We start from the raw sequence: 25,059 nt of genomic DNA, 5'->3' as shown, positions 1-25,059 counted from the left end.
TACTAGGCCGCAGCCTGGGGCTTTCCAGGCTGGAGCTCCCCAGCTCCTCTGCCTTTCCCCAGCCCTACTCCACTCGGGTACTCTGCTCAGGTCCCTGCAGCCAGATCCATCTCCCCCAACAGCTAGAGAGACTGCTGAGCTCCTGGCTCCCAGCCTCTTATATAGGGCCAGCTGAGGCCTGATTGGTGCGTGGCCCAGCTGCAGCTACTTCCCCAATCAGCCTAGTAGCTTTTCCTTTGCCCCAGCCCTCTGACAGGGCTGTTTTAAGCCCTTCCGGGCAGGAGTGGGTGACCACCCCGTTACAGTACGGTACCAATCCTGCATGCCCAGGGCACATGTGTAACACACAGTGTCTTCAATGGGCATTCTGAATGAAGAAGGCTCGTTAGGCTGGCCTTGCAACATCTACTCACATTCACTTCCTCTTAATTGTGAAGGCCTTTATCTGAAGCAAAAACAACAGGCTTAATTTAGAGTCTTTATTTAAAATAGATTTATAAAAATGTACATATATTGAACGTTAAAAATACACAAGGATGGGAGTATCTTTATAAACATTCATTATTTTCTACAAAGTGCCTAACTGCACAATACTGTAGCAGCCCAAACTGGTCCTCTGTTACGGTGTAAAGTTTGCAGATGTGAAAACATTAGTGTTACAACCCCTCAGCTCTCCCTCCCAATGCAACAACCTGCCCTCAGAATTTACACAGTGCCACATGAACTGATGTCATCCCCTCAGTCATTTCTCAGAAACGCTCGATTTGGTACTGAAATGACAGAAAACTCCACCTCCTTTTAAATGATTAATACCACCTTAATTCAAATGTCCTCTTGTACCTTTAGTAAAATGGGGTGGTCTGTTCCCCATTTTAAAGGCCAGTGTCATACATCTGGACGTTAGACGGATATCAGAAAGAGTGTATAATTCTGACACACTGGTAATAATCATGGTTCAGTTTCTTTCCTTGAGCTCTGCAACATCCTAAAGCCATATCATGCCAGTAAAAGATGGCAAAGAGGAGTGAAACTTAGGCTGTAATCCAGCACTTCAGCATGTGCCGAACTTTAAGCATCTGAGCAGTCCCTGTGAAGTCAATGGGACTATTCAGGTGCTTAAACTTATGAAAGTCCTTAAGTGTTTTACTGGATAGTTTGGTGGAAAGCAAATTCAGGTTATTTTGGAAAATTATTCAGTGTCAGACACATTTGCAGTTTTTTTGAAAGTGTAAGCTAGGAGAAAATAGGCTAATGGTTACATAGGAAAGTTAGGCTCACTTGGGGGAGAATATGACCGTACTCTCTCTTGCAGGAGAATGGCAGCTTGTTTCTTCTCAAAGAGGCTTCATAGAAAAAGGAAGGCTAGATAAAAGTCCTGGGTAGTTCAGTCCCTCCCCCGGCACACGTCCTTTGGAACGTACATTCTTCCCTCTGCTGAGTAGGCTCCATCTTCCAGTCTCTAAAATGCTTCTCCATCATGTTTCTGGCTCTCCAGTCACCGACATTTACAGTGGGGATGATTTTCTGTGGCTTGAGCCACTGGACAAATCGTTTCATTTCTAGGTAACTGCTGTGTTCACTGTAAGGAATCCCTGTAGCAAAACAATGCAAAGGTACCTCAGGCAGTCTGCTTCGCTGACTAAAACTATTTTTGCAAGAAACAAAGAAATACTTAAAAAGAATATTTTAATTAAATGGAGATTTAAACTTTACTCCAAGGATCAAGTAAAAATCCAGACTTCATTATTGGAAGGATTAACTAGGATCGATCTACAGTGACAATCATTAGTGGAAATTCGGTGACCCCAGCTACTTTGTGGAGTGACAAGAGGAGAGATTTTCTAGGAGATTTAACTCCATCCATAAATTGTTTGCCAGAGACTGCACCAATAAGAACAGAGGAAACAGGCTGGTACCGACAGAAGCTCTGCAGCAGGCACAGGGTCCTTCACATGAAGCCATATATGGAGTGAAATCCTGGCTCTGTTGAAATCCCTGGCAAAACTCCTATTGAGTTAAATGGGAATAGCGTTTTACCCATGGAGTCTGTGTCTGTCTTAAAGCCATTAGATCAAACTGGTTTTTTGAGAGAGGGGCATTAGAGGAAACAGTATTTAAAATCTGCATTTACAGTGTTCCAGACTGGTCAATTCTTAAGACTTATGCTGGAGACATTTATCTGCTCAGCTTCTTAGCAGAAGTGAAACCAATAAGTGGATAATATGATGAACAGAAAGAGGTGCTAGAATAAAATGTATGCAAACAATCCACACAGAACTAAATGTACTGAGCCATTTATAGTGCATGTACCATATATGGTGATCTTTCCCCTGGTCTGAGGTTTGATATCTGCCAGAGTGTGACATGAATCGGAGTACGTCCATCCAGTGGGCCTGAAAGCCAGAACTTGGTCAAACTTCTCTGAGAACTTGTTTAAGTGGTTCTGCAAGCCCTGTTAATAAAAAACACCACATTCATGAAGACTATTAAACAACATCACCACCACCACCACAATGATCCAATCGTCTAAAAGGTTTTGGGGTTTGGAGAGGGGGACATTGGAGATTAAACTATATTTTTGTACAACATTTTAATGGGCACTTTCCCTTTTTTTGTTTTAAATGCCAGCTGGCTAGAAAGCAGTTATGATCAATACTTAATACTTAAATAGCACCTTTCAGCCAAGGACCTCAAAATGCTCTACAAATGCAAACAAATACTATTAGCTCTGTGTTACCGATGGGAACTCTGATGCTCAGAGAGAGTAAGTGACCCACATAAAACAACACAGCAAGTCACTTCCTGTGATATGTATCGAGCCTCCCTTGCTTAGACCACTAGACCATGCTTCCAAAAACCAAACTGAACATGACCTGAGGAAATAGTTTCTCATCTTTTAACTCAACTGACTCCAAAGATCTGACCTGAAAGTCTCATAATTTGCGTGAGGCAGCCTTCAATTTTATTTATGGGATAGCAAAAGAATAAGGATCAGAGAGGGAGAGGAAGAAGTGTAAGGAATCTTCAATCCTACATTGGCATAAAGAGAAGTCAGAAATAGGAAATCAGTTTCACATGTGTACTATAGATATCCACCTTGTCCATTTGAAAGCCCTACAAGATTTTAGATTTCAGAACTGTTAACAACAAGCCAGGAGCAGGAAGAAGAACACAAGATAAATAACGACTGCTTAAAAGAAAAGAGAATAACTGAACCTGCAGATGCTGCAGAGTTTGGGGAAAGGGAAGTGAAATGCTCTCACCAGCAGCACCATGGTGCCAGTAGAAACTCGACAGCAATATTCAGAACTACCAAGACAGGCACATTTGAAAATAAAGGACCATAAATAAATAAGTACACTCTTTATTCAGTAATGGGAGCTATGGCCAGTCTTCAAAGACTCCATTTACCTAGTACAGTGGAAAAGGTTAGGTTTCATTAAGATGGCAATCAGAAGCCTAAAAGGACTATATCTGCCCATCATGATTCATTTGTAAAGAGACTGACATTTCTTACTGCAACTCTTCATAAGATTAATACACATGCATTATACTTGCCCCTCCTGTCTTAATAAAAACCAAGGACAGTACATGCAGTTCCAGTAGAGATGAACTAAAATTCAGTAGAACAATTATGAGATTAGCCTGCTCTCAGATTTTGTTATGTGTTTATTAATTGGGTACATACTGTTAATTTTTAAGGGTGGGATTTTCAATCTGATTGAAAGTCAAATGTGCTTCTAAATCACGTAGGTTATGTCTACACTGCAATAAGACACCCACGGGCTGGCCTGTGCTAGCTGACTCAGGCTCATGGGGCTTGGGCTAAGGGGCTGTTTAATTGTGTTGTAGACGTTTGGGCTCGGATCTTCCTACCTCGCCGGGTCCTAGAGCCTGGGCTCCAGCCCAAACGTCTACCCTGTAATTAAACAGCCCCTTAGCCCGAGTCCACGAGCCTGAGGCAGCCGATACAGAGCAGCTGTGGGTTTTTAACTGTCATGTGGTATCCTTAGACTCTTCTGAAAACCCCACCCTAAATGCCTGTATATTACAGTCGCACTCCATTGTGGTAAGTCATGGATAGAATACATACAAAGACACAGTCCTTGCCCTGAAAAGCTTGTGCTCTTTGAAATTCTTCCACTATGAATTTAAATGGAAAAGGTCTCATGATTTCACTGTTACAAACAGATGTTTGTGATGCAAGGGGAATTCTTTTAATGTTAATATTTTTAGGGTGGGGGGGGGGGGAAGGCTTCCTTCCTACAAGAACATGGCGAACTTCAGAGCTTCTTCATAAAGAGTTAAACAAGAAACATTCATACGCTTTTAAAAAATTCCTCAGACCTTCAGTCAATATTGCTCCAAAACCTTCATCCTTCTAAAATGGAAAATATAATTCACTCCTCAATCACCATGACAGCCTGTTATCTACTATTTTGCTGAAGTCAGCAGCAGTATGTGCAAATGGATCCCATAGGGTATGAGAAGGCTCAAACATGATTAAATGGTTAGTTTACAATCAGCCCTGACAACACTTCCATGCAGCTTGCTTATTCAAGAGCAGATATTCATCAGTATTTAAATGATCCCAGCATTTTTTTGCAGTCAAACAAGCATTCCATTGAAGTAACCAGTCTCTTTGAATTACCCGTTTGCCCTTTCTTTTCACACAGCAAATCCATTTGCATTACTGGAGCAATTAATCTATTTTATTCTTCCTTTGCTTTCAAAAACAAAGCTTTGCACAGTAAAGGATTTGGAAAAAGGACATCCAGAATGTGAACCTGTACCCCTGCATCTTGCCTCCACTTGATATAATGTCTGTAGATAGTTTTATTTTAATATCTAACTTTGATTCCTCTACTGGTCTCAAGAAAATGCTGCAAAATTACTAGCTAATATTTGACCACACTCACCCAGTACCAGGCTGAAAGCCGTCGTAACTGTAACAACTACAAATAGAGAATATTGATTTGAATTCTGCTCTTTGACTTGGATAACAAGCAGGGATGCTATTTATAGGGCAAAAAGGGTGTGCTTGCTTCCCAGATTTGGGTTTGTTTCTTTGGTACACTCCTTGATGCAATGTGACTTGCCCTTCCTGGTCTAGCTTGGGGTTTTTTGTGAGAACTATTATTCAATGTATGTAAAGCTTTGTAGATAAAAAGTTATATATACACTCTACTGGGGCAATTACAGCCCCCACCTTCAATGTTGTAATGGTCATTAGTGCAGATCTGCTGTACAAAGAAGAATGAACCCAGGTAGGGAGAGGCAGGGCCGGCTCCAGGGTTTTGGCCGCCCCAAGCAGCCAAAACAAACAAACAAAAGCCGCGATCGCAATCTGTGGCGGCAATTCAGCGGGAGGTCCTTCACTCCCAGGCGGAGTGAGGGACCGTCCGCCGAATTGCCGCCGAATACCTGGACCTGCCACCCCTCTCCGGAGCGGCCGCCCCAAGCACCTGCTTGAGAAGCTGGTGCCTGGAGCCAGCCCTGAGGAGAGGGATGCACACCCTCTGCACAGCACAGAACTTAGCTGACAAGCGTGGAGCCCAAGGAAGGGCGTATGGCAGGAACCTGTTTGGGATGCACTGGAGCCACAGAAGTCTACTTCGATCCTTAGCCCTGCCACTGAAATTTCTAGTGCCCAGCACTACTACTTGACCTATTATTATTAGGTCATAATCATAACTAGTACAGAACCTTAGAGTAGTGATATTTGTCTGCTTCAGGTCTAGGCTGAAGATACTGATATTAAAACAATAACTCTGGTCACTGTTTAGGAGAAAGGGAGAGGGATTTCTGTGTTTTTTTATGATGAGCCAAGTGTCTTTAGATGAGTAAGGTTCTCTGCTGAATCAACGTAGCACCTATAAACCATACATGGAGAGCTAAACTACATACTGGCAAATAATTAAGTAGCTTGTTCCAAAATGAAAAAAAAGAACCTGTTTTGATTATACTCTTGGAAATCAATATGGGAAGAAGGCGCAGAGGCCAAATAAATTGAAATCTGCAATTAAGCAGATGTACAAAAGTGTTAAAAAAAAAAAAAAAGCCACAACTTACACACACTTCCGATTCTTTAGTTTGGGAATCAGGGAGAGTGAATAAAAAGTAAGATATACAAGAGAAAGCAAAAACACTAGGGAGCAATTTGAGATTAGAAAAAGGGGCTGTGAGGAATGAAGTGAAGAGCGCATGAGTGTGTATGACTTGCACAGTGCAGCTACAAAGTATCAGAATATTTATCAAAAAGAAATATCAATTATCCCTACAATTATATTTAAAAGAAAGTATGTTTCCTAATAAATCTGTGGAATTTTACTGGGAGGCTGGCATTTTGGAAGGAAGTGAATGTGCCTACTCTGATCGCTACAGAAGACCTGTGAGTGAAGAAGGAAGTCAGTGAATGCAAGACTCTTTCATAACACTGAGCTCATTTTTGTTACCCCACTCCGAGTACCATCTCATGGATAACTTTGTTCCAGGCAAGTTTTAAAATATTCAGTTTGAGAAGAGGCAAAATCTGACTTGACTGAGTGGAAATAAAAGCCAAAGCCATCCGGATTTGATCCAGGGAACCTCCAGCTGTGGAAACACGGAACTGTTCTTCAGAATTGCACAATTTTATTATGATCTATCCCCTTACACTAACCTTCAATCATGGAAAACCTGTTTAATTCTTAGAGCTTCTTTTTCAGTTCTTTACCTGGAAGCAGGTTATTGGGGAGGCATTAACCGTCCAAGTGAGAAGAATTGCAGCACAATCCTTAAAATTGACAAGACTGTAACTTCTTTGCAGCCAGGACAGTCTTTTTGTTCTGCGTTGGTACAGTGCCTAGCATAATGGGGCCCTGGTACATAACTGGGGCTTCTAGGCACTGCTGCAATACAGAAGAAATTGCAATAGTGATATGTGTCTCTTAAAAGCCAGCTGATGTTTAAGATCAAAACATAAATTAAATGCTGAACCTGAGCTCCTGACTGAGACAATTTCCCTAGTGACTTCACAGGCTTTGTAGGTTTCTTAGCTAGCACAAAGCTTTAGTTATCAGAAATCAATGGAGGAGAGTAACAATATCAGGACTGGTCCCTAAATAGGGCTCGGGACGGAACAAAATGCATATCAAAATAAGATGTGGGGCAGACCTAGAAATCCTGATAAAGGGCTAGGATGGACTAGTGGATAGGGCATTGGACTGGACTGGGAATTCCTCTGTGACCTTAGACAAATCAACTGGTTTCTCAGTTCCCCATATGTAAAACTGGGATAATATTTCTATAACTCACAGTGTGGGTTCACGGATAAAACCGATTAAAATGACGGTGTGGTGTACAAATGTTTCCATTTATTTTACATGACTGTAAAATGACAGTAATGAGGGTATACAAGTAGCCCGATTTCCCAGGTAATGAGTCTGCAATTCAGGACAAAGGTTGCTCAGCTGAGCATGAAAAAATAAAAGAGGAAGAACCACCTGGGTAAACAAATGTATACTGTATATAAAAATGACATATTATTTATTATTCCTTAATCCAAACAGACTATCAGATACCAGCTGATTTATTGTTTACAATATTATTCTTTTGAATTTCACACATTTACTAAACAGACACCAGGTTAATGCTACATGGGCTCATCCTTAAGCATTTAACGCCTGTTCAACTGAGTTTGCGATCTCCATACATCTTAACGACATCACTGGCACCCAGACACTCCGACTCCAGCTACTGGCTTCACTGAAAGCTTATCACATTGGCAGATCTAGATGGTTCTTTTGTTTGGGGGGGGAAGTAATCCTCATAATGGTAACTGGAAGCCACACTGAGGTGACAGAAATGGTAAAATGACATGTCTGTTACTTGCATACTAAAGGGACAGAAGGATGGGATTTTAGCAGGAAGAGCATCTAAAAAGGATGATGAAAGATAAAAAGATTCTCCCTCCAAATGTTTTTTCTTACATTTTCTGGTTGGTTGTCTTTCCTGTACAGCCCTGGCCTTTCCCCTCCACCCCACAGTGTAACTTATGGCAGGGGCTCTCAACCTTTCGCTTTCTGAAGAGCCCCCAACATGCAATAAAAACTCCATGGCCCACCTATGCCACAACAACTGTTTTTCTGAGCCAGGGCCGCCATTGGGGGGCAACAAACAGGGCAATTGCCCAGCACCCCACGCCACGGGGGCTCAGGCTTCAGCTTCAGCCCTGGGTGGTGGGGCTCAGACTTCGGCTTTCTGCCCTGGGCCCCAGTGACCCTAATGCCGTCCCTGCTCTCTAGTTTACTTTGGCGGACCCCCTGAAACCTGCTCACATTCCCCCAAAGGGCCACGGACCCCCGGTTGAGAACCTCTGACTTATGACACTACGTGTGTTTCTATCTATCTATCTATCTACCTAAGTCACTTATATGGCCCACATCACTGGAGTATGAACACCTCACAGTCTTAATGTATTTATTCGTATAACACCCCTATGAGGTAAGACAACAGTATCATCATTTTACAGACAGAGAATGAGGCACAGAGAGATTAAGTGACTTGCCCAAGGTCACATTGGCAGTCTGTGGCACCGAACCCAGGATCCCAGAGTCCCAGGTTAGCATCCTCATCACTTCCTCTCTGTTTTATATCACCTTTAGACATGGTCCAATTGTTTTGTTTTTATTTCTTTTTCGGTATTGCCCTATTTAAAGGCTAGACATATGTGTCTATACACTATGCATCTTTCATGACATGGAAATTCCCTGAGATTCAGTCAACATAACTTACTATCTGTACATTAACATTATGGCGTAATGTAGAATTTACCAACTTCTCCTACAATTAAAGGGTGCAATGTCTCTCAATTAGCAAACAACAAATAGAGAGCTCCCCCCATCTGTGCTGACTGCCTGTTGTTGATCTGCACTTTCAAATCTACTTCCAAAATGCACGGTTTTCCCGTTCTCCCATTCTCCCTCAACGTATATGGTCTGATAAAAATCAATGCAGACCTATAAACTCACCTTTAATCTGCTTTTTATGGGAGTCAATATTCTAGCTTTTAAATAAGAAGGGGGAACGAAGCTTCTTTTAAAAACTAAAATAAAACTAAAATAAAAACATGTTTTTCTCTTCCATCATCTATGAATACTTCTGAAATGAAGCCTCTGAGATCATATCATAACCCCCGCCCCGCCACCGCTCCCAGACAGGTACCATTCTTGGCAGTCTAGCACAGAGGCTAAGTACTAATGGGCAAAGAAAATTAGATTTCCTCTAAGTATATAGGCTGGGCAGTGCAGAGGACATTAAATCACTGTACCTGTATTATAGACAGAAAATATCCTTTAGATTACCAATCTGGCACCTTTAGCAGAATGAATTTTTACCTTTCACACACACTCATGAATTACCCCCAATAGAACTTGAATATCTCTTTGGAAAACAGATTGTACTTGATCCCTTGTATAAAACTTGTACGCAAAAGTCAATTTAACAAAAAATAAAACGTCTAAAATCCTTTTACTTACTATTGTTACAAGTAACACCCAATATTCTTACAACTGAAAGATGGGAATGTATTTCTTCTTCAGTTTGATCATGATGTTCATTTAACTACATTTTGTGTCAGTTTCACTGTTTCTCATATAGCCCATTTCCTTCTGCGGTTTGTGCAGGTCTTCCACACAGCAATAGAGGAAAGAAAAACTGTCTAAAATGAGGAAATGTGAATGTAAAGCCATAAAAACTGGCAGTGAACCCAGGGGCAGGTGTCATAGCTGAAATGACTTTAAAAAAAAAAAAAAAACCCACAAGATTAAAATATTTTGATTAGTTGTCAAGTTGACAATATTTCTTTATTAACTGCCTCAAAAGAGAGGAAGTTTGAGGAAGAAAACCCCTTCAGTCCTTTTTTACAACACACAAATTAATGGAAAAAAAGAAGCCAGGGACTAAGTGTCACAGTATATTAATTGTTAATAGGAGAGATGCTGCAATCATTAAATAAAACCTACTTCAAAAAAGGCCACAAACAGCAAGCCTTTGAACAAGTCTCATCTAATCTTGTTCCATGAACACTACATTAGAGTGAAATTATACTTTCTGTGCATTATGTTTGGAGCCTGTTATTAATGTTTAATTGCATCTCATTTTCAATGTGTTGCTATATGTCAAAACATCACTAAATAAATATGATCTGACAGGTGGCAAAAAGCACCAAAGACACCCTATTGCTGTTATATCATCCAAGCTAAAGTTAGTCAACAGGTGCAGATGATATTTTCTACACTTACCTTAAAATTAATTTGCATCATGGGAAGAAGGTGAAGCAAAGTATTGTTCCAGTCCATGGTGATGAGGGAATTAACAGCTGCAGACTCTAAGCACTGCAGTGTTTTGTATTTATCTTGGGACATGCTCACTTTAGAGCCCAGAACTTGAGCAATTGCTGTAGGGTGAAAGGGAAAAGATCAGACATGATGAAGAGACAGTTTGCAAATAACAAAGATTTCCATTGTTGTTTCTGAGATGTTCCTGATCATCTCACTGATTCAGTGATCACCATTACAAAAATCCATGCTGGCCAACAAAGCTATTTCATATTCTAAAATATATAGAGGAGAACTGTGATAACTGTTGGCAAACACTGATTGCTGTACTGTAGCTTCAGAATTATTTGCAGGGAGAGGAGTAGTAAAAGTATATTAATAGGTTACAAATCATACCTCTTCAATAATATATTGATGTTCAAGGGAGCAAACTGACATTTTTTTCTAAGACGCTAGAACCTGGTACAGTTCTGAAGAAGGGACAAACCACCCATGTTAATGATGGCCTGAATTTCAGTGAGAGAAATTCTAGTACCAATGACTTTGAAAATCTTTTTAAAAGTACGAATGTTGCATGGCTGTCTGCTCTACAAAGTACAGTCAGGTAATCACTGTGCTGATTTAAGCCTGGGGCACAACAGATTTCCTTAAAGACAGAAAATAGCAGAAAAATGCAGTTAATGGCTGGGAAAGTTTTTAATAAATTGTTCATTTGTATGACTTGCTTTCATTTTACAGGGAAATACATATCACCCTTGGAAACAAGTGTTAATAGAATTGAAGTTTAAAAATAATTACATTTCCTTCACTGTGTTACTAATGGCACTTGAAATTATTAAAATTGAAAACAAGTTTTATAATCTCACCAGTGATGCTGGGTTGTTGTTTTTTTTTAAAAAGTAAACTATTGGCACTTCACTTGGTATGGTTAAATAAATTAGATTGCTTAGTTTCACTTTCTGTGTGGAGCCACTTTGTGCATTCTATGCAATGGCACAACATGGTTTGGTTAAGTTTGCAAACATGGCAGATGAATGTTTCAATCAAACTTGTTTTTAGTTGAAATTTTAAAAACTTATTGACATTTTAAAAAATTAATATTAGATTTTAAAATGTACTTTCTTTTAGGGCTGTCAAGCAATTAAAAAAATTGATCGCGATTAATTGCACTGTTAAACAATAATAGAATCACTTTCTGGTGATATTGTAAATGAGAAGCTGGCAGCATTATCTCCCACAAATGTAAACACACTTGTTTGTCTTAGCGATTGGTTGACAAGAAGTAGGACTGAGTGGACTTGTAGGCTGTAAAGTTTTACATGGTTTTGTTTTTGAGTGCAGTTGGGGGGAATCTATATTTGTGAGTTGCACTTACACTATAAAGAGATTGCATTATGGTACTTATATGAGTTGAACTGAAAAATACTATTTCTTTTGTTTACCACTTTTACAATGCAAATATTTGTAATAAAAATAATATAAAGTGAGCTCTGTACACTTTGAATTCTGTATTGTAATTTAAGTCAATATATTTGAAAATGTAGAAAAACATCCAAAAATAGTTGCTAAATTCCAGTTGGTATTCTATTGTTTAACAGTGCAATTAATCGCAATTAATTTTTTTTAGTTAAATTGTGAGAGTTAACTGCGATTAATCGACAGCCATACTTTCTTTTGCTATCCACAAAATCTAAATGTTGAGCCTAAGCTACCTTCATGCATACTTTAAGGTAATGCTCATTTTACATTCATTCAGAGATGAATATATTCATTTTGATTTGATATGTCCATTTACACACCTAGAAAGACCTTTTCTTTTCCAATGGAATAGGTTCCACAGACGACCAATGTACGTGGGTTTAGAGTTACTGTCTCAAAGGCAGTGTTGATAGCAAACTGGATAACCTCTTGTTGAGAAGGAAAAGTATATTCAGGACTGCAGTATCTAATAAATGGAAATTGGATATGAATATGTAATAGAGCATAATACAGGAGGCATCCTACTTTATAAGTAGGCTTTGTCAAAAACTGTACACAACAATGACATAAGTTATTCGTCAATATCAATTCAACTTATTATTTACTTATTAAAAATCATGGTGGCATATGGTAATTTTTTAAAGATTAAACTTTAATCTTTTTCAATAAATACATTTTAAGTTATACTATGCACACTTTTCTATATGCACATTTAAGAACACTGCCAATATTCACTCATCTGACACTATGACTACTGAAATCTTTCCCTCTTTTGAGTACTATTTTTATAAAGCTGGATGTTTGTGTCACATACTAATTACATCCATAGGTCTTATTTTTTGGTATGCACATAGTTGTCATATAAGGCATTATTCATTCACAGTAATAGAATATGGGTCAGAAAATAAAAGAATTGCAACTGGGCATTAGTCATTATCTATTGAAAAACAGTTTCATATGGATGAATCAACGACAGGTCTAACGAAAAATTGGACAACTGACCCGAACATTTAGCAGCCTTTCATTGTTTGAATGTTTGTTTCTTGCATTAAGGGCCTGACCTGTATAAAGCCAGTTTCAATTTTATAAACCTCTGCTTTTACAGGGACAAATGGCACTCAGAATTGAATACCACTTATGATTAGTTTGGCCACCTCAAATGAATACTGCAAAAACCTTTATGCCACACATAATGATTATATCCCTATTTACATAAAGTCAACAGACATTATGTAAATGGCCTTTTAACAAATATCTTATTTCTTTACATACCACTCATCTGAGTTAAGTGAGTATCGAAACACAATGTCACTCATATTATTAATTTTTTTAGATATAAAGTACTATTATTGGACACACGGTTGTTGTTGGGACAGGGAAAGAAGGATATACTAGCTTACGTAGTATCCAAGTACAGGGTGTGAATCTTTCGACTGATCAGAAGAGGACATTGCTCCATAGAAGGATCTGCCCGGAAGTCCCCAGTGTGCAGCATGACAGTTCCATTGGGAAGGCAAAAAAGGATCATTGTGGCACCTGGACAACTAGGGGGAAAAAAACAACACAACATATTCTTACTTCCAAAGTGGCATCCATTACCACACAAACTACACTGCTTTCAAGCAGTAGTGGAGATAAAGCCTGGTAAAGCACAGATAATCAGCCCCACGCATTGGCAGATCGAGACCGAGAAACTCCTGCTTTCTAATGCTAGCTATGCCATCTACTTGTCTCACGACCATGAACAAGCCACCACCTCTCACGTGTCTCAGTTTCCCCATCTGAAAAATGTGGATGATATTAACTGCCCACAGTGCTGTTGGGAGATTAATATCTACACGGGATTTTGAAGTTGCGAAGTGCTATTTAAGTGCAAAGTTTCATCCGTTTTCCAATTCCAGTGAAGCTAAAAAAATAAACCCCTGTTTAAGTCCTATTAATAGGCTACAATTTTTAGGTTAGATGGACAATGGGAAAACAACTACACCTAACAACTAATAAAGCATGGGCTGCCTCTTGTGTTGATCAGTCTTTCAGCACGTGTGGCACAAATGATGTCCCAGGCCCATCTTTTTATGTTTATCAGTCTCTCTGGTCCAATATGAATTGGAAATGGCAGACTGGGGAAAGAAGAGGCATTGTTATGATTTAGGAAAAATAGAAATTGAATAATTGAAGGTGCCATCTTCAGTGCTGTGGGAGTTGGTGCAATATTTGCTTTGTAAGTTCTCTTTACAGATTTTAAACAATTTATTGTGGGGTAGGTACCATTCCCTGTTTGCTATGATTGCAGTGAGTCCATTGCTCCTTGTGCAGCTCCTCACCAAAGTTAGTTTGTTTTGCAGGGCAGACACTCAGACTGGGCAGCCAAAATAGGAGTATTTTGGACATGAGTCATATACAGAAGTTTAAAAAAAAAAAAGGAAGCACTGGCCATAGATCATAGCTTAGAAGATAGAGATGGTAAGTGCTCCAAAAACTTGAACTTTATACCTATAGTTTATACTCCTTTTAAAATGAAGGGGGAAGAAAACACTGAAAAATGTCCAAATTACATAAGCTGCAAGGCTTCTTTCATTCCCAGCAAGCGTTTTCAAAGGACTTGCAAGGAATCTTATCTTTCAACCATAAACAAGTCCTAAGATAAGTATTATTCAAACCAGCTGTAACAGAGTTCTGCATTTAAATTTATATACTAAAAAGAGAGGACTTTTATTCCAATACACAAATAAGGTGCCAAGAGGCAAAATGATCAGAACTCAGGACTGAAAGCCAGGAGCTACCGAATTCTAATCCTAACATTACCAAAGACTGTCTACATGGCCTTGGGCAGTTAAGGTCTGGCCCTGCACCACTGAATTCAATAAAAGCTTTGCCAAAGATTTCAATGGGAACAAGATCAGGTTTTTTTAGAGCCGAATTTTCAAACTGTCAAATGATTTTTGTGTCCAACTTGAGATCCCGTGGGCCTGATTTTCACTATCTGAAGATCCCATTGTCATCAGCAAACTGTAAAGTTCTTAACATCTCTGAAAATAAGGCCCAGCGCGCCTCACATTGGGCATTAAAAACTGAAGCACTCAGAATCTGGACCACTTTGGAAACCCTAGTCCTAAACCTTGCTGTGCTTCTATTTTCTTACCTACTTCAGAGAGGTGTTCTAAGTATCAATCAGGATTAATGTCTGTAAAGAAATGTGAAAATTAAAGCACTCTGTATCACTAGCATCTAGATATCTTGATGATGAGCTCATTACAAATGCACAAAGTATTTTTAGGGTAAAATTTTCAAAGGAGCCGAATTCCCATTCTTAAAAGTAACTTTGGCACTTAGAAGACTAAGTCTCATTGGCATTCAATGAGATTATAAAATAAATATATGGAGATGTACCTATCTCATAGAACTGGAAGGGACCCTGAAAGGTCATCAAGTCCAGCCCCCTGCCTTCACTAGCAGGCCCAAGATTTACCCTCCTATGTCCCTAACTCACTTTCGAAAACAACATTTATGCTCCTTAAGCACTTTTAAAAAAATTATCCTTAGTCTTCCGGATCCACTGAAGCCAAAAAATCATGAAGGTATAAACCATTTCTAAACAATAATTTATCTTTGACATTCACTATTTGCAAATGATATATATAATTCAGCTGCAAAGATACATACTGATTGGCATCAAGCAGGACCACTTTGATTCCATTCACTATACACTCTGTATCCATTGGCAATGTATGGACATACTGTTCTTGCACTTGAAGTTTACTCTTCACCAAGTTGCCAGTTATCTGCAAAAGAGAAAGAGTTTAGTACTGAGGGCTGGTCTACACTACATAGTTAGGTTGGCATAAAGCAGTGTATGTTGACCTAATTATGTCAGTGTCTACGCTACAGCCTTCCTTCTGCCGATGAAAGTACCCTACTATATTGACATCATAACTCCACCTCCACCAGAGGCTTATGTCGGTGTAGTCAAGGCGACACAGTATCTGTGTAGACACGGTGTCCCTTACACTGGTGTCTTGTCAATTTCAGGGTAGGAGAATGGACCCTGCTCCCAGCTGGGAGCCAGGGCAAGAAACCCTGGCAGCTTCCAACCCTGCTCCCAGGTGGGAGCCAAGACGTGAAATTGACAAGGCTGCCCACCTCCCAGTTGGGAGCGGACCGAAAAGTTGGGGCAGATGGACCCTGCTCCCCAGGGGCAAGAAGCCCTGGGCAGCTTCCCATAGCTCCTGGCAGGGAGGGGAGAAGCCCCAGGAGGCTTCCCCTGCTTCCAGTGGGGAACAGGGAACAGAAGCGGTGGGCCATCTAACAGGAGCCCACGAGCCTGTGGGGCAGCCGGGCTTCCTGTAGGGAGCTGCCAGCAGAGCTGAGTGACTGGGCTCTCAGCTCCCCACACTGCCCTTCTTAGGTCGGTGGAAGCGCTCCTGGTGAGGACACGCACCCCCAACCCAAGGAGAATAGCGTGGACATGCACCACAGCAGTAATTACTGTGGTGGCTGTAAGTCGACCTATATTAGGTCGACTTACATTTCTAGTGTAGACATACCCTGAGACAACAAACAAAAAGGACCACATCAACCCCTTGTGCTTTACCTGATAATTAATGTAGAAAGACAAAGAAAAACATCTAAATATTTCAGGGGAAAACAATTAATGGGAACAAAGTTCACTTTTTCTGTGCTCAGGTTTTATTTTGTAAAAGTCATTTTTCCAATGGTGCCATCAAGTAAAAACCCAAGTATAAATACCACACAGTATGGCTAGAGTTATGGCAAGGACCATTACAAACAGAGGTAGCATCTCTGGTGTTTAGAGCCTGAGACTTGGAGCCAGAAACCCCTAAGTTCTACTCCTGACTCTACAACAGACTTTCTGCCTGCTTGCAGGAAAAGTAATCTGTATGCCTCCACATCCCAATATCGATACTTGTTTATATCACAGGGATGGTGCGTAAGATTCTTTAAAGATATAAGCATTGTGGAATTTCTAAATATTATTTAATTGTATTAGATTATATTGTAAATATTTAGAAGGATCTCAAAGCCACAGAGCACAATGTGTGCATGATGAAAGATTATGGCTCCAACACTGGCCTGTGCTTCAGCCTCTTATAACATCTGCTATATCTGGGTTACAGAAACTCCTGGGTAGGGGGAGAACCTCTAGTCCCCTCACGTACTTCCTTGCGGCTGGCTCAGGAAAGAGGATCTAATAAGGCATTCCTTACATCTGTCTGATCCATCACTACTGTAACAGCTCTTTGGAGTTGTTAGCAACTGGTGCTAGTTACAGCAGCCTCTGGGATACCGGCCTGATACTTCCTTTACCCAAATTAGCCATGCCAAATGCTCCTCTGCCACAGTAAAGGTTCTGGTTCTATATCCATAGAATCTGAACACTGTATTCTTTTGGTTTTCATTCATAGTTGCATACCGATTTGGTAATTATCAAGTAACCCTAGGAAATCTTACCTTATTACAATAGATTGGAAATGTACATTTTTTTGTTAGGCCAGTATAATGATCAGAATGGAAATGAGTGAGGAAATAGGCTACGCAACCTTCGATTTCTCCATACTGAAATGCATCAACTGTAAAACCAGTTCCTACAACATAAATACAACAGGAGCAAGTCAATTAATATGCATGGAGACGCTACAGCCAGTTACTGGTCAGATTTTCTTTTCTTTTAAGTAGAAAATGCATTAAAATAGTGAATTCAACAAAAAAGGAGTATGTGAGAACAAATGCAGCTTGCAGACATGAGCATTATGCAAACAGCAAAGAGAGAAATAGCTTCACTGATTAAAGTCATAACTAAGCAAACTAAACAATCTTCAAATACAAACATCGACACATTCCTCCCCGACACATTCCTCTTCAAATACAAACATCGACACATTCCTCCAACAATACCTGTTGTTCATCTGCCATCCTACATTTCAATTATACCTGATAATCTGAGTAAACATACATCTGTATTCAAAATGGCATTTCTGAAATGCTTACACAGTGCAAGCTTCCCAAAGCACTGACTATGTATTTCACTTCCAATCTGCATCATGCCAGTTCCATACATATAACACTCTTGCTAAATGTTACTACTATTAGCAGGCAATTGACCTGGGTTCTTAAAAAAATCTCTATCTGCTGATGGTTATATATCATAGATTTGGTATTATATATTTAAATAAGTTATTTCTCATGATAAAAACAGATGTAAGGAGTCTTTTCTATTCTCTGCAAACGAGAAATCAATAATGTAAAAAAACTATCAAATTTATTGGCAGACATTTTCTTTAAAATTTGATTATATATTCCAAAAATCACCAAAAATTTCATATAATTGTTCTCACGCCATTCAACCCATTAAGATGTATCCATTTGAAAAGTACATTTCCAAGTTATTTGAAAAATTATAGAAAATAAAATCAGAAATATTTTGCATACAACCAATGTGGTTCAAAACAAAAGCCAGACAGGCAGCCAAGGAAACTGACAATTATACTGTAGATATGGGGCCCGATCCTGCAGACTGGTACATGCAGAGGATCCGCAGGACTTAATTGACATCATGGGGCTCCATACAAGTTTAAGGGTCTACCTGCATGCATCAGGTTGCTGGATCAAGGTCACAGACAGTAGGCTACATGCTTAGTACATTTACTACCCCAACTCCCATCTTCCTTGTATCTTCAGCCAGAATTCCAGAATCAAAAAGCACAACTAAGATGATCCTCTGTCGGTGATCTGAAATCTGTGAAGTTTAAACTTTTCAAACTATTGATCAGTCTTCCTTATACTTTGGATAGTTATTTGAGGAGATTTTGGTAAATTCTGAGTTGTTTCTTTAGCTTTAGAAAGTATTTTTTAAGAACGCTACTAATTAACACTGGAGAATATCATTCTAGTGTAATACTATACCTTAAACACAAAATGAAGCTCAATTAGTGTACTTGGTCTATGGTAAAGTAATTGCAAGAGAGACAAACATTTTGTTCTATAAATGGCAATTAGCCAACCTTTCTTATGGCTTCAAAATAAGTTATGTAAAAGTTACAAGTGATGAATTAGACAAGGCAAACATTAGTTGAGAGATTTGAAAAGATAGGATTTAGGAGCATAAGTCTCACTTTCAAAGGTGCTCCTAAATCCCTTAGATGCTTTTGAAAATCTCCCCCTTAGGTGACCTGCCCTGTAAAACATAATTTAAGTCAAAAAGTTTATTTTTATAGCAGTATCTTTAAAAGATTATATTTTTACAAAATTATTTCCTTCTTTCATTGTTGCTCGCTCATAGAATGAGCCGCTGTAATCTTGTAAATGTCTATGGCCCTGATCCCTACTAACTTCAAAGGGGGTCCACCCAAGTGGAAATCATTAAAGGATTGGCGCCTAAAAGGTTTTTTACATTGAAACAATAAAAAAGCCTCGTATTAAAATGAGAAAAAAGCTATATCACTAGACGGTTCTAAATTCAACCATTAGAATTAAAAGTCACAATTACTTCTCACCTGGTATCTTCTTATAAAAGGGACACTTTTTGTTTTTTGTTCCTTCTTCGGTAGAAGATGATTCTCTAAATCTTTTTCTCCAACTTCGCTTCACACCAGATGTTGTATCTACACAGACTCCATTTTTATTTGAGCTTTCTGTGACCGCATCTATGTCCCCCACAGATCCTTCAGCTTTTCTCTTTTGTTGTCTGGGCCTCTTTCCATTGGGAGTTATAGGACTTGAGGCTTGTGTTCCCTCACCAAAATGTTTCTTTCCTTTGTTCTCTTCTTTTGCTTTGGGTTTTAACCCAAAGAAAACACCAATGTCCATTTGTTTCAGTTCTTTGGCTGAAATAGATTTGGCTTTCATATTTGCAACAGAAACAGATGGCGGCATTTGAGAGATCGTACTGGGAAGGGGTACAGCCGCTGTATTAGGAAGACTTCCTTCTTCCTCTATTACTGGCTGTGAACTCTTCTGGTATAATGTAGTTCCACTTGTGTTAGTAGTCATTTTATTTCTATTGATTAGGAAGTTACTAGGTTCCTTCGAAACTTCACTTTGCCTTGACAGAAAAGATTTACCACCTTCTTCTTTGACTTTCAAGGACAATGATGGATGACCCACAGCCAAGTTTGCATAATCCAAATGGCAAGCATTAAAATCTTTTAGCTCCAAATTACCTGTATTAGAAACAGAGGCACTGAATGTTGGCCAATCAAATTCCTTCTTAGTTATCTCATAATTAAGGGAAAGAGAGGATTGTGCAGTCAGTGCCCCTTGTGGGTGTTTTAACTGATTAGCAGCACTTCCTGAATTAGAGAACATGTTGTTCATGTGCTCCTGAGAAACAGGCTTAACAAAACCATCTAAACTACTCAGTCCATTCAATTCTTCACAAGGTTCATTTTGTATTATGAAACCACCTAGCTTAAGGCAGCCATACCTGTGTACTTGCTGAAGTGGAGAACAATCCAATTTAGTAAACGACATACAGCTAGATTCCTCCTTTTTGGGGCTCTCATCTTCAGAGTTCTGGGTGTGAAATAATCTCTTTTGTGAATTTTTTACTTTCTTCTCCTCCTCCTCCTCTGTTTCCTCTTCATTTTCCTCATCAGTATTAAGTGGAGAGTAGGAAATTTCACAGTCACTGAAGTCAGCTTCTGGAAGTAGCAGCTTTAACTGATTAGAATCATTCTGACTATCCAGATCTCCACTAGCTTCGCTTCCTTGAGAAAATGGAAAATCCAAAGAGTCAAGCTGGCCATTATCATCTGCAGACTGTGTAAGTAGAAGAGTCTGTTGGGGCTTTAGAATGTTTGTGGAAGACACAGTATTTACATTGGTTACATTTGGAGATTTTGCTTGTGTTGAACTCTGTATCACCAATGTATGATCCTCATTTGAGGCATTTCTTACATTCCTGGTCAGTTTCTCATGCTGTGAGGTTCCATCCACAAGGCCTGAGAAACAGCTTGAGTTAGTAGCATCAGAGCATGTGAACTTTCTCTCTGGGCTATATGTTGAAGAGCTGGCAAAATAATCCCCTGCTCTGCTTGTAGCAAGTATGAAATGGGTATAGCGCTTGTAGTGCGATGGAATGGTGGAAGTGCACAGTAGACCATCAGGACACTCTAAGGAAATAAACAGAATAACACACTCTTGATATCCTATCAAAAGGCATTTTTAGCACAAACAAATACAGTGATTTTATATTCATGTTATGGCATAACTGCTAAAAGCTTTCCCTTATAAATAGAGTTGTCTGAGGCCAGCGCCAGGCCTGAGCTATTCTGAATCACAGCAACCTGACATTCTACCTCATAGTTGTCAGCTGGGATACAATGAACTTTTTAAAATGCTAGTGAAACTATTCACAGGAATTAGTGTTTTTATGTTCAACGTTATGAAATAGTCAGTAGCTGTCTCTCTTTTTTTGTTTAACATTGTCACAGAATGTTGAGGTCCATGTCTTACTAACCTAATCCTTTTGAGAATGTTAGGATTAGTGGCTAAATCAGTGCCAAACAGCAAGAGTCTACAGCTGTTTCTTTAAAGCTGGAAGTAAGGTGACAGATATATCTGCCTACAGTTAAAACTATAGAAAAACTAAGGGCTCCATTTTCATAAAACAACAGTGACTTCAAATATCCCTTCAATAAAAGAAAAAGATATACGAAAAGGGGCAGTTTTTACTTTAAGTTAAAGTTTCCTGGCTGTGTACTTCTTGTTTTTCAAACAAAAAGAGATATATTAAAATCACAGATTAGGTTCCCGGAAGATTTACAAGGTCTCCATGGACCCATGAAAGCACTGGATCTCATCACATAGAACTGTATGTCAGAGGGTCCCAGTTCCCTTGCTCCCACTTCTCTCCCATACTAAAATAAGTCCATGATCTCTTGTGTTCTCACAGCAGACCTAGTCAATGTAGGGTTGCTAAAGTACACAGGCCCTGAGACTAAGGTTTGAAATATATCAGCGCCAGTCTTTGGTAGACCGAGCATTCAAATCTTGATTTCAGCTTCCAAATTTTGTAAGTATCCTGGAAAATCTGACAAACGGCGTGGGCCAATGTTCCTCCCTACCCCAAGAAGAGGGGCTCTGTGGCAGAAGGAAGCAAAAAATTCACTATGGATTGAGACCTAAGTGTCAGTGGTTTAGATCTCAAACCTGTGAGATGCTGAACAAGCAGTACCCTCAAGACCTTCAACTCCTATTTCAACCCAATGAGAGTTGAGTGTAACACCTCTAAGATTGGACCTTCAATCTTTATCAATGCTTCAGAAAAAGAGGTCAGACAGCCCCAGATCTGATAAACAATTAATAACAACATTGTAATAGTCATTCCAACCATACTATACTTTCTCTCAGATGCCAAACTGATGTGAGGTTCTATACTACTAAATCTGACCTAAATTTCAAGCAATTTTCTTTGAATAACCTTTACAATCTATTTGAATGGGCTATTTCTCCTCACCAGAGCCTTACCTTTTTCTGTGGATCCTTGAGTGTCCAAACATTCAGTAACATGCCACCGAGGTGTCTGGGCTAACAGTAAAGAGAAAGGCATCTGGCAGCTTGGGCAGTATCCATCATAAACTGGCCTTGCATTTGGTGTGGTTTGTTTTTTGTTACAAGTCCTGCTTCGCTTTGTTGGCGTAGTTTCACTTTCCTGGGACTGCACAATATGGCCATCTTTAGATAGATTTAAGTTCTGGTCAGGGTTTATAAGTGGTTGAATACATTTCTGTCTTGGTCCCTGTTCAGTTTTCTTAGACTTGTCCTTGTTTTCAAATGTTTTTTTATTATTCCTACCTCCACTTCCTTTTGATTTGCACTTCCCATCATTTGCTTTCTGCACAGATGTAGAGATGTTCACTGAATTATTATTTTGATATACTGACTTTGGTTTCCGAATGGATTTGTACTCCCAAATATCTTCTTCCAACCCATCATTTTCCGACATGGCAAAATAGCAACACATCAAATATTTTCCTCAGCTTTACACAATAGTATTTCAATGTTCCTAAGTCTGGGGATTGTTCTTTTAATGCTTTTCTTTTTTAATTTCCCTAGACCTGAAGCTGAAAGGCACTTGAACTCCATTTGAAATGTTACATTGGGCCACGAACTGGATAGCTATCACAGATGGGTCTGAAAGGCCATGAGCTCTAGTTTTAAAAGAACTCAGAGGAGGATTGTATAGTTTAATGCTATTGTTAAATCAAATTAAAGTGGATCATAGGTGTACTTATTTGTAGAAGGAGCCATTTGCTGCAGTTACTGTTCTTCCACTGGAGCGCTGTAGATAATCACAGACTCTGGAAAGCCATGTTAGAGGTTGCAAATCCACATCTGACAGAGATTCCTTCCAGGGCCTTGCGGGCCTGAAAGGTGGGAGCTTGAAAACAAATGAGATTTTAATGTGTATGTGGTTGACCACAGAACAAAAGCAGTATGAGGCGACAGACTAAATTTTTAAATTAATGGAGATATCCCATGTCCTAGAACTGGAAGGGACCTTGAAAGGTCATTGAGTCCAGCCCCCTGCCTTCACTAGCAGGACCAAGTACTGATTTTGCCCCAGATCCCTAAGTGGCCCCCTCAAGGATTGAACTCACAACCCTGGGTTTAGCAGGCCAATGCTCAAACCACTGAGCTATCCCCCCCAAGTCTGAGTGACTTTATGGAGCAGATCCAACTCCTGCTGCAGTCAGCAGGTCATCCTTTGGTCCATTCACACATCACACTTGTAGTCTTCTGCCTCAAAGGCACCTCTGGGCTCAGACGGCCAGCACAACAGTGGAGGGGCTGAAAACTGACCCAGTGGGAGGAGACATCCCCCATCTGGGCCAAGGCTGGGGGTCTGGAATACCTAGGATGATGAGATAGCAAGTGTGAAAAATCAGGACACTACTTTTTGTGAGGGGGGATGGGGTGTATCATTGCATATATAAGGTAAATCCCCTAATCAGGGGTGAATTAACACCCAGGCTCACGGGCCCAAGGGCCTCAGCCATTTGGGGGCCCCCCACAGGAGCACCAGAACCTGGGTAGAAAGGGGAGGCCATGGCACTGGAACTGTGGCTCTGCCCCCAGCTCATCCTCTTCCCTCCAAGGCCCCGCCTCCTGGTCAGGACAGAAGCTGGAGCCAGGAGATGGTAAAAGCCGCCCAGGACCCTCCACCTGTCTGAGCAGGGGCCAGAGTGCCCAAGAGCAGCCCTTGGCAGGTGTACCCACCCCCTGTGCATGCTGTTGCCAGTGGGACCCAGGAGCAGGGACTCTGGTACGGCCTCCTGCCCCCACCCCAGAGCCTGTAGACGAGCTCTGCAGGGAAAGGAGGCCCTGCCTGGCCTTGGAGGAGGAGGCGGGGAGCCCCGGAAAGGTCACAGGCAGGGAGGGCTCCTGCTGCTACTAGCCTGGCCTCAGCAGCCACTGCACACCTGGGCTCCGAGTGCCTGTGCCTGGCTCCCGCTGGCAGGCTGCCCACACCAGCTGCTGTCTGTGCTTTTTGTGCCTGAGGCAGCAACCACGTGTGGCACTGCTCCTCCTGTCACCTTTTGCCTGAGGCTTGCAACTGGGGGGGGGGGAGTTGCCCCCCCCCCAAAAAAACCCTGCACCTATGCCACCACGGCGCTGTGCCTGCCTGAGGCTACTACGCCCATGTTAAAAAGTGGACGGGCATGGCCCCCTTAAGTCTCCCCCCAGTTCTGGCACCCCCTGGGCCCCCAGGGTGTGGGGGACCCAACTGTTCCGGGTGCCCAAGGCCCCAATAAATCTTAATCCACCTCAGCCCCTGATGGCGGGATGTCTGGTGTCCCTGGGCACAGCCCCGCCGCCCACAGCCTGACCCACTGCCACAGGGGCCAAAGCCCCAAGGTACTTGTCCCGGGTGGGGGCAAACCGCGCACCCACCCCTGGTTGTCCCCCCCTCCCACAGCCCCTGCAACAGACCTTCCACTCCCTCCCGGCAGCGTCGCCCTATCCGCTGCCGCACATTCCATTCTACTGTATAGCTCCGCTTTCCGCTTCTCCCAAAGGGAAGGGGGACTCAGTAATAATATTCGAGGTCGTTTTAATCCTTGCGTTTTTCACGTTGCTTCCATCATTTTTTCCCCCAATAACTGGCTGACCAAATGTGCTGCGTCGAATCTGCTGAGCCAAAACTACCACTCGCTTGGATTTTTTTGTTTGACGAATATGCTATTGGGAATATGAAGGGTGTTTTTAATCTTTTCAAAAATTAAACGTTTGTTTTGCTTTA

General features: G+C 40.7%; 1 protein-coding gene across 4 annotated transcripts; it reads right to left on the bottom strand.

Annotated features, from left to right (window-relative positions):
- Nucleotides 1–465: 465 nt before the first annotated feature.
- Nucleotides 466–24,967, bottom strand: DCLRE1A (DNA cross-link repair 1A). 4 transcript variants are annotated; one of them, XM_005293880.5, is made up of 10 exons: nt 24,750–24,967; nt 22,284–23,196; nt 19,310–20,926; nt 17,268–17,401; nt 15,462–15,580; nt 13,199–13,342; nt 12,119–12,264; nt 10,284–10,438; nt 2,311–2,452; nt 466–1,592 (listed from the first exon to the last, which is right to left on the bottom strand). In XM_005293880.5, exons 2-10 carry the CDS (start codon nt 22,777–22,779, stop codon nt 1,363–1,365), a joined length of 3,183 nt encoding a protein of 1,060 aa, XP_005293937.2. In that variant the 5' UTR covers nt 22,780–23,196; nt 24,750–24,967; the 3' UTR covers nt 466–1,362. The 4 variants fall into 4 exon arrangements, with proteins under 4 accessions (XP_005293937.2, XP_042711211.2, XP_065408510.1 ...); XM_042855277.2 differs by having other exon boundaries at nt 22,284–23,670; nt 24,750–24,857; XM_065552438.1 differs by lacking the exon at nt 24,750–24,967 and adding an exon at nt 24,584–24,675.
- Between the last annotated feature and the right edge of the window lie 92 nt (nt 24,968–25,059).

The sequence above is a fragment of the Chrysemys picta genome, chromosome 7 (assembly GCF_011386835.1).
Source record: "Chrysemys picta bellii isolate R12L10 chromosome 7, ASM1138683v2, whole genome shotgun sequence".
Classification (NCBI taxonomy): Eukaryota; Metazoa; Chordata; order Testudines; family Emydidae; genus Chrysemys; species Chrysemys picta.
Note: the sequence above shows the minus strand (reverse complement) of the source record. Positions and strands in the feature narration are given on the sequence as shown.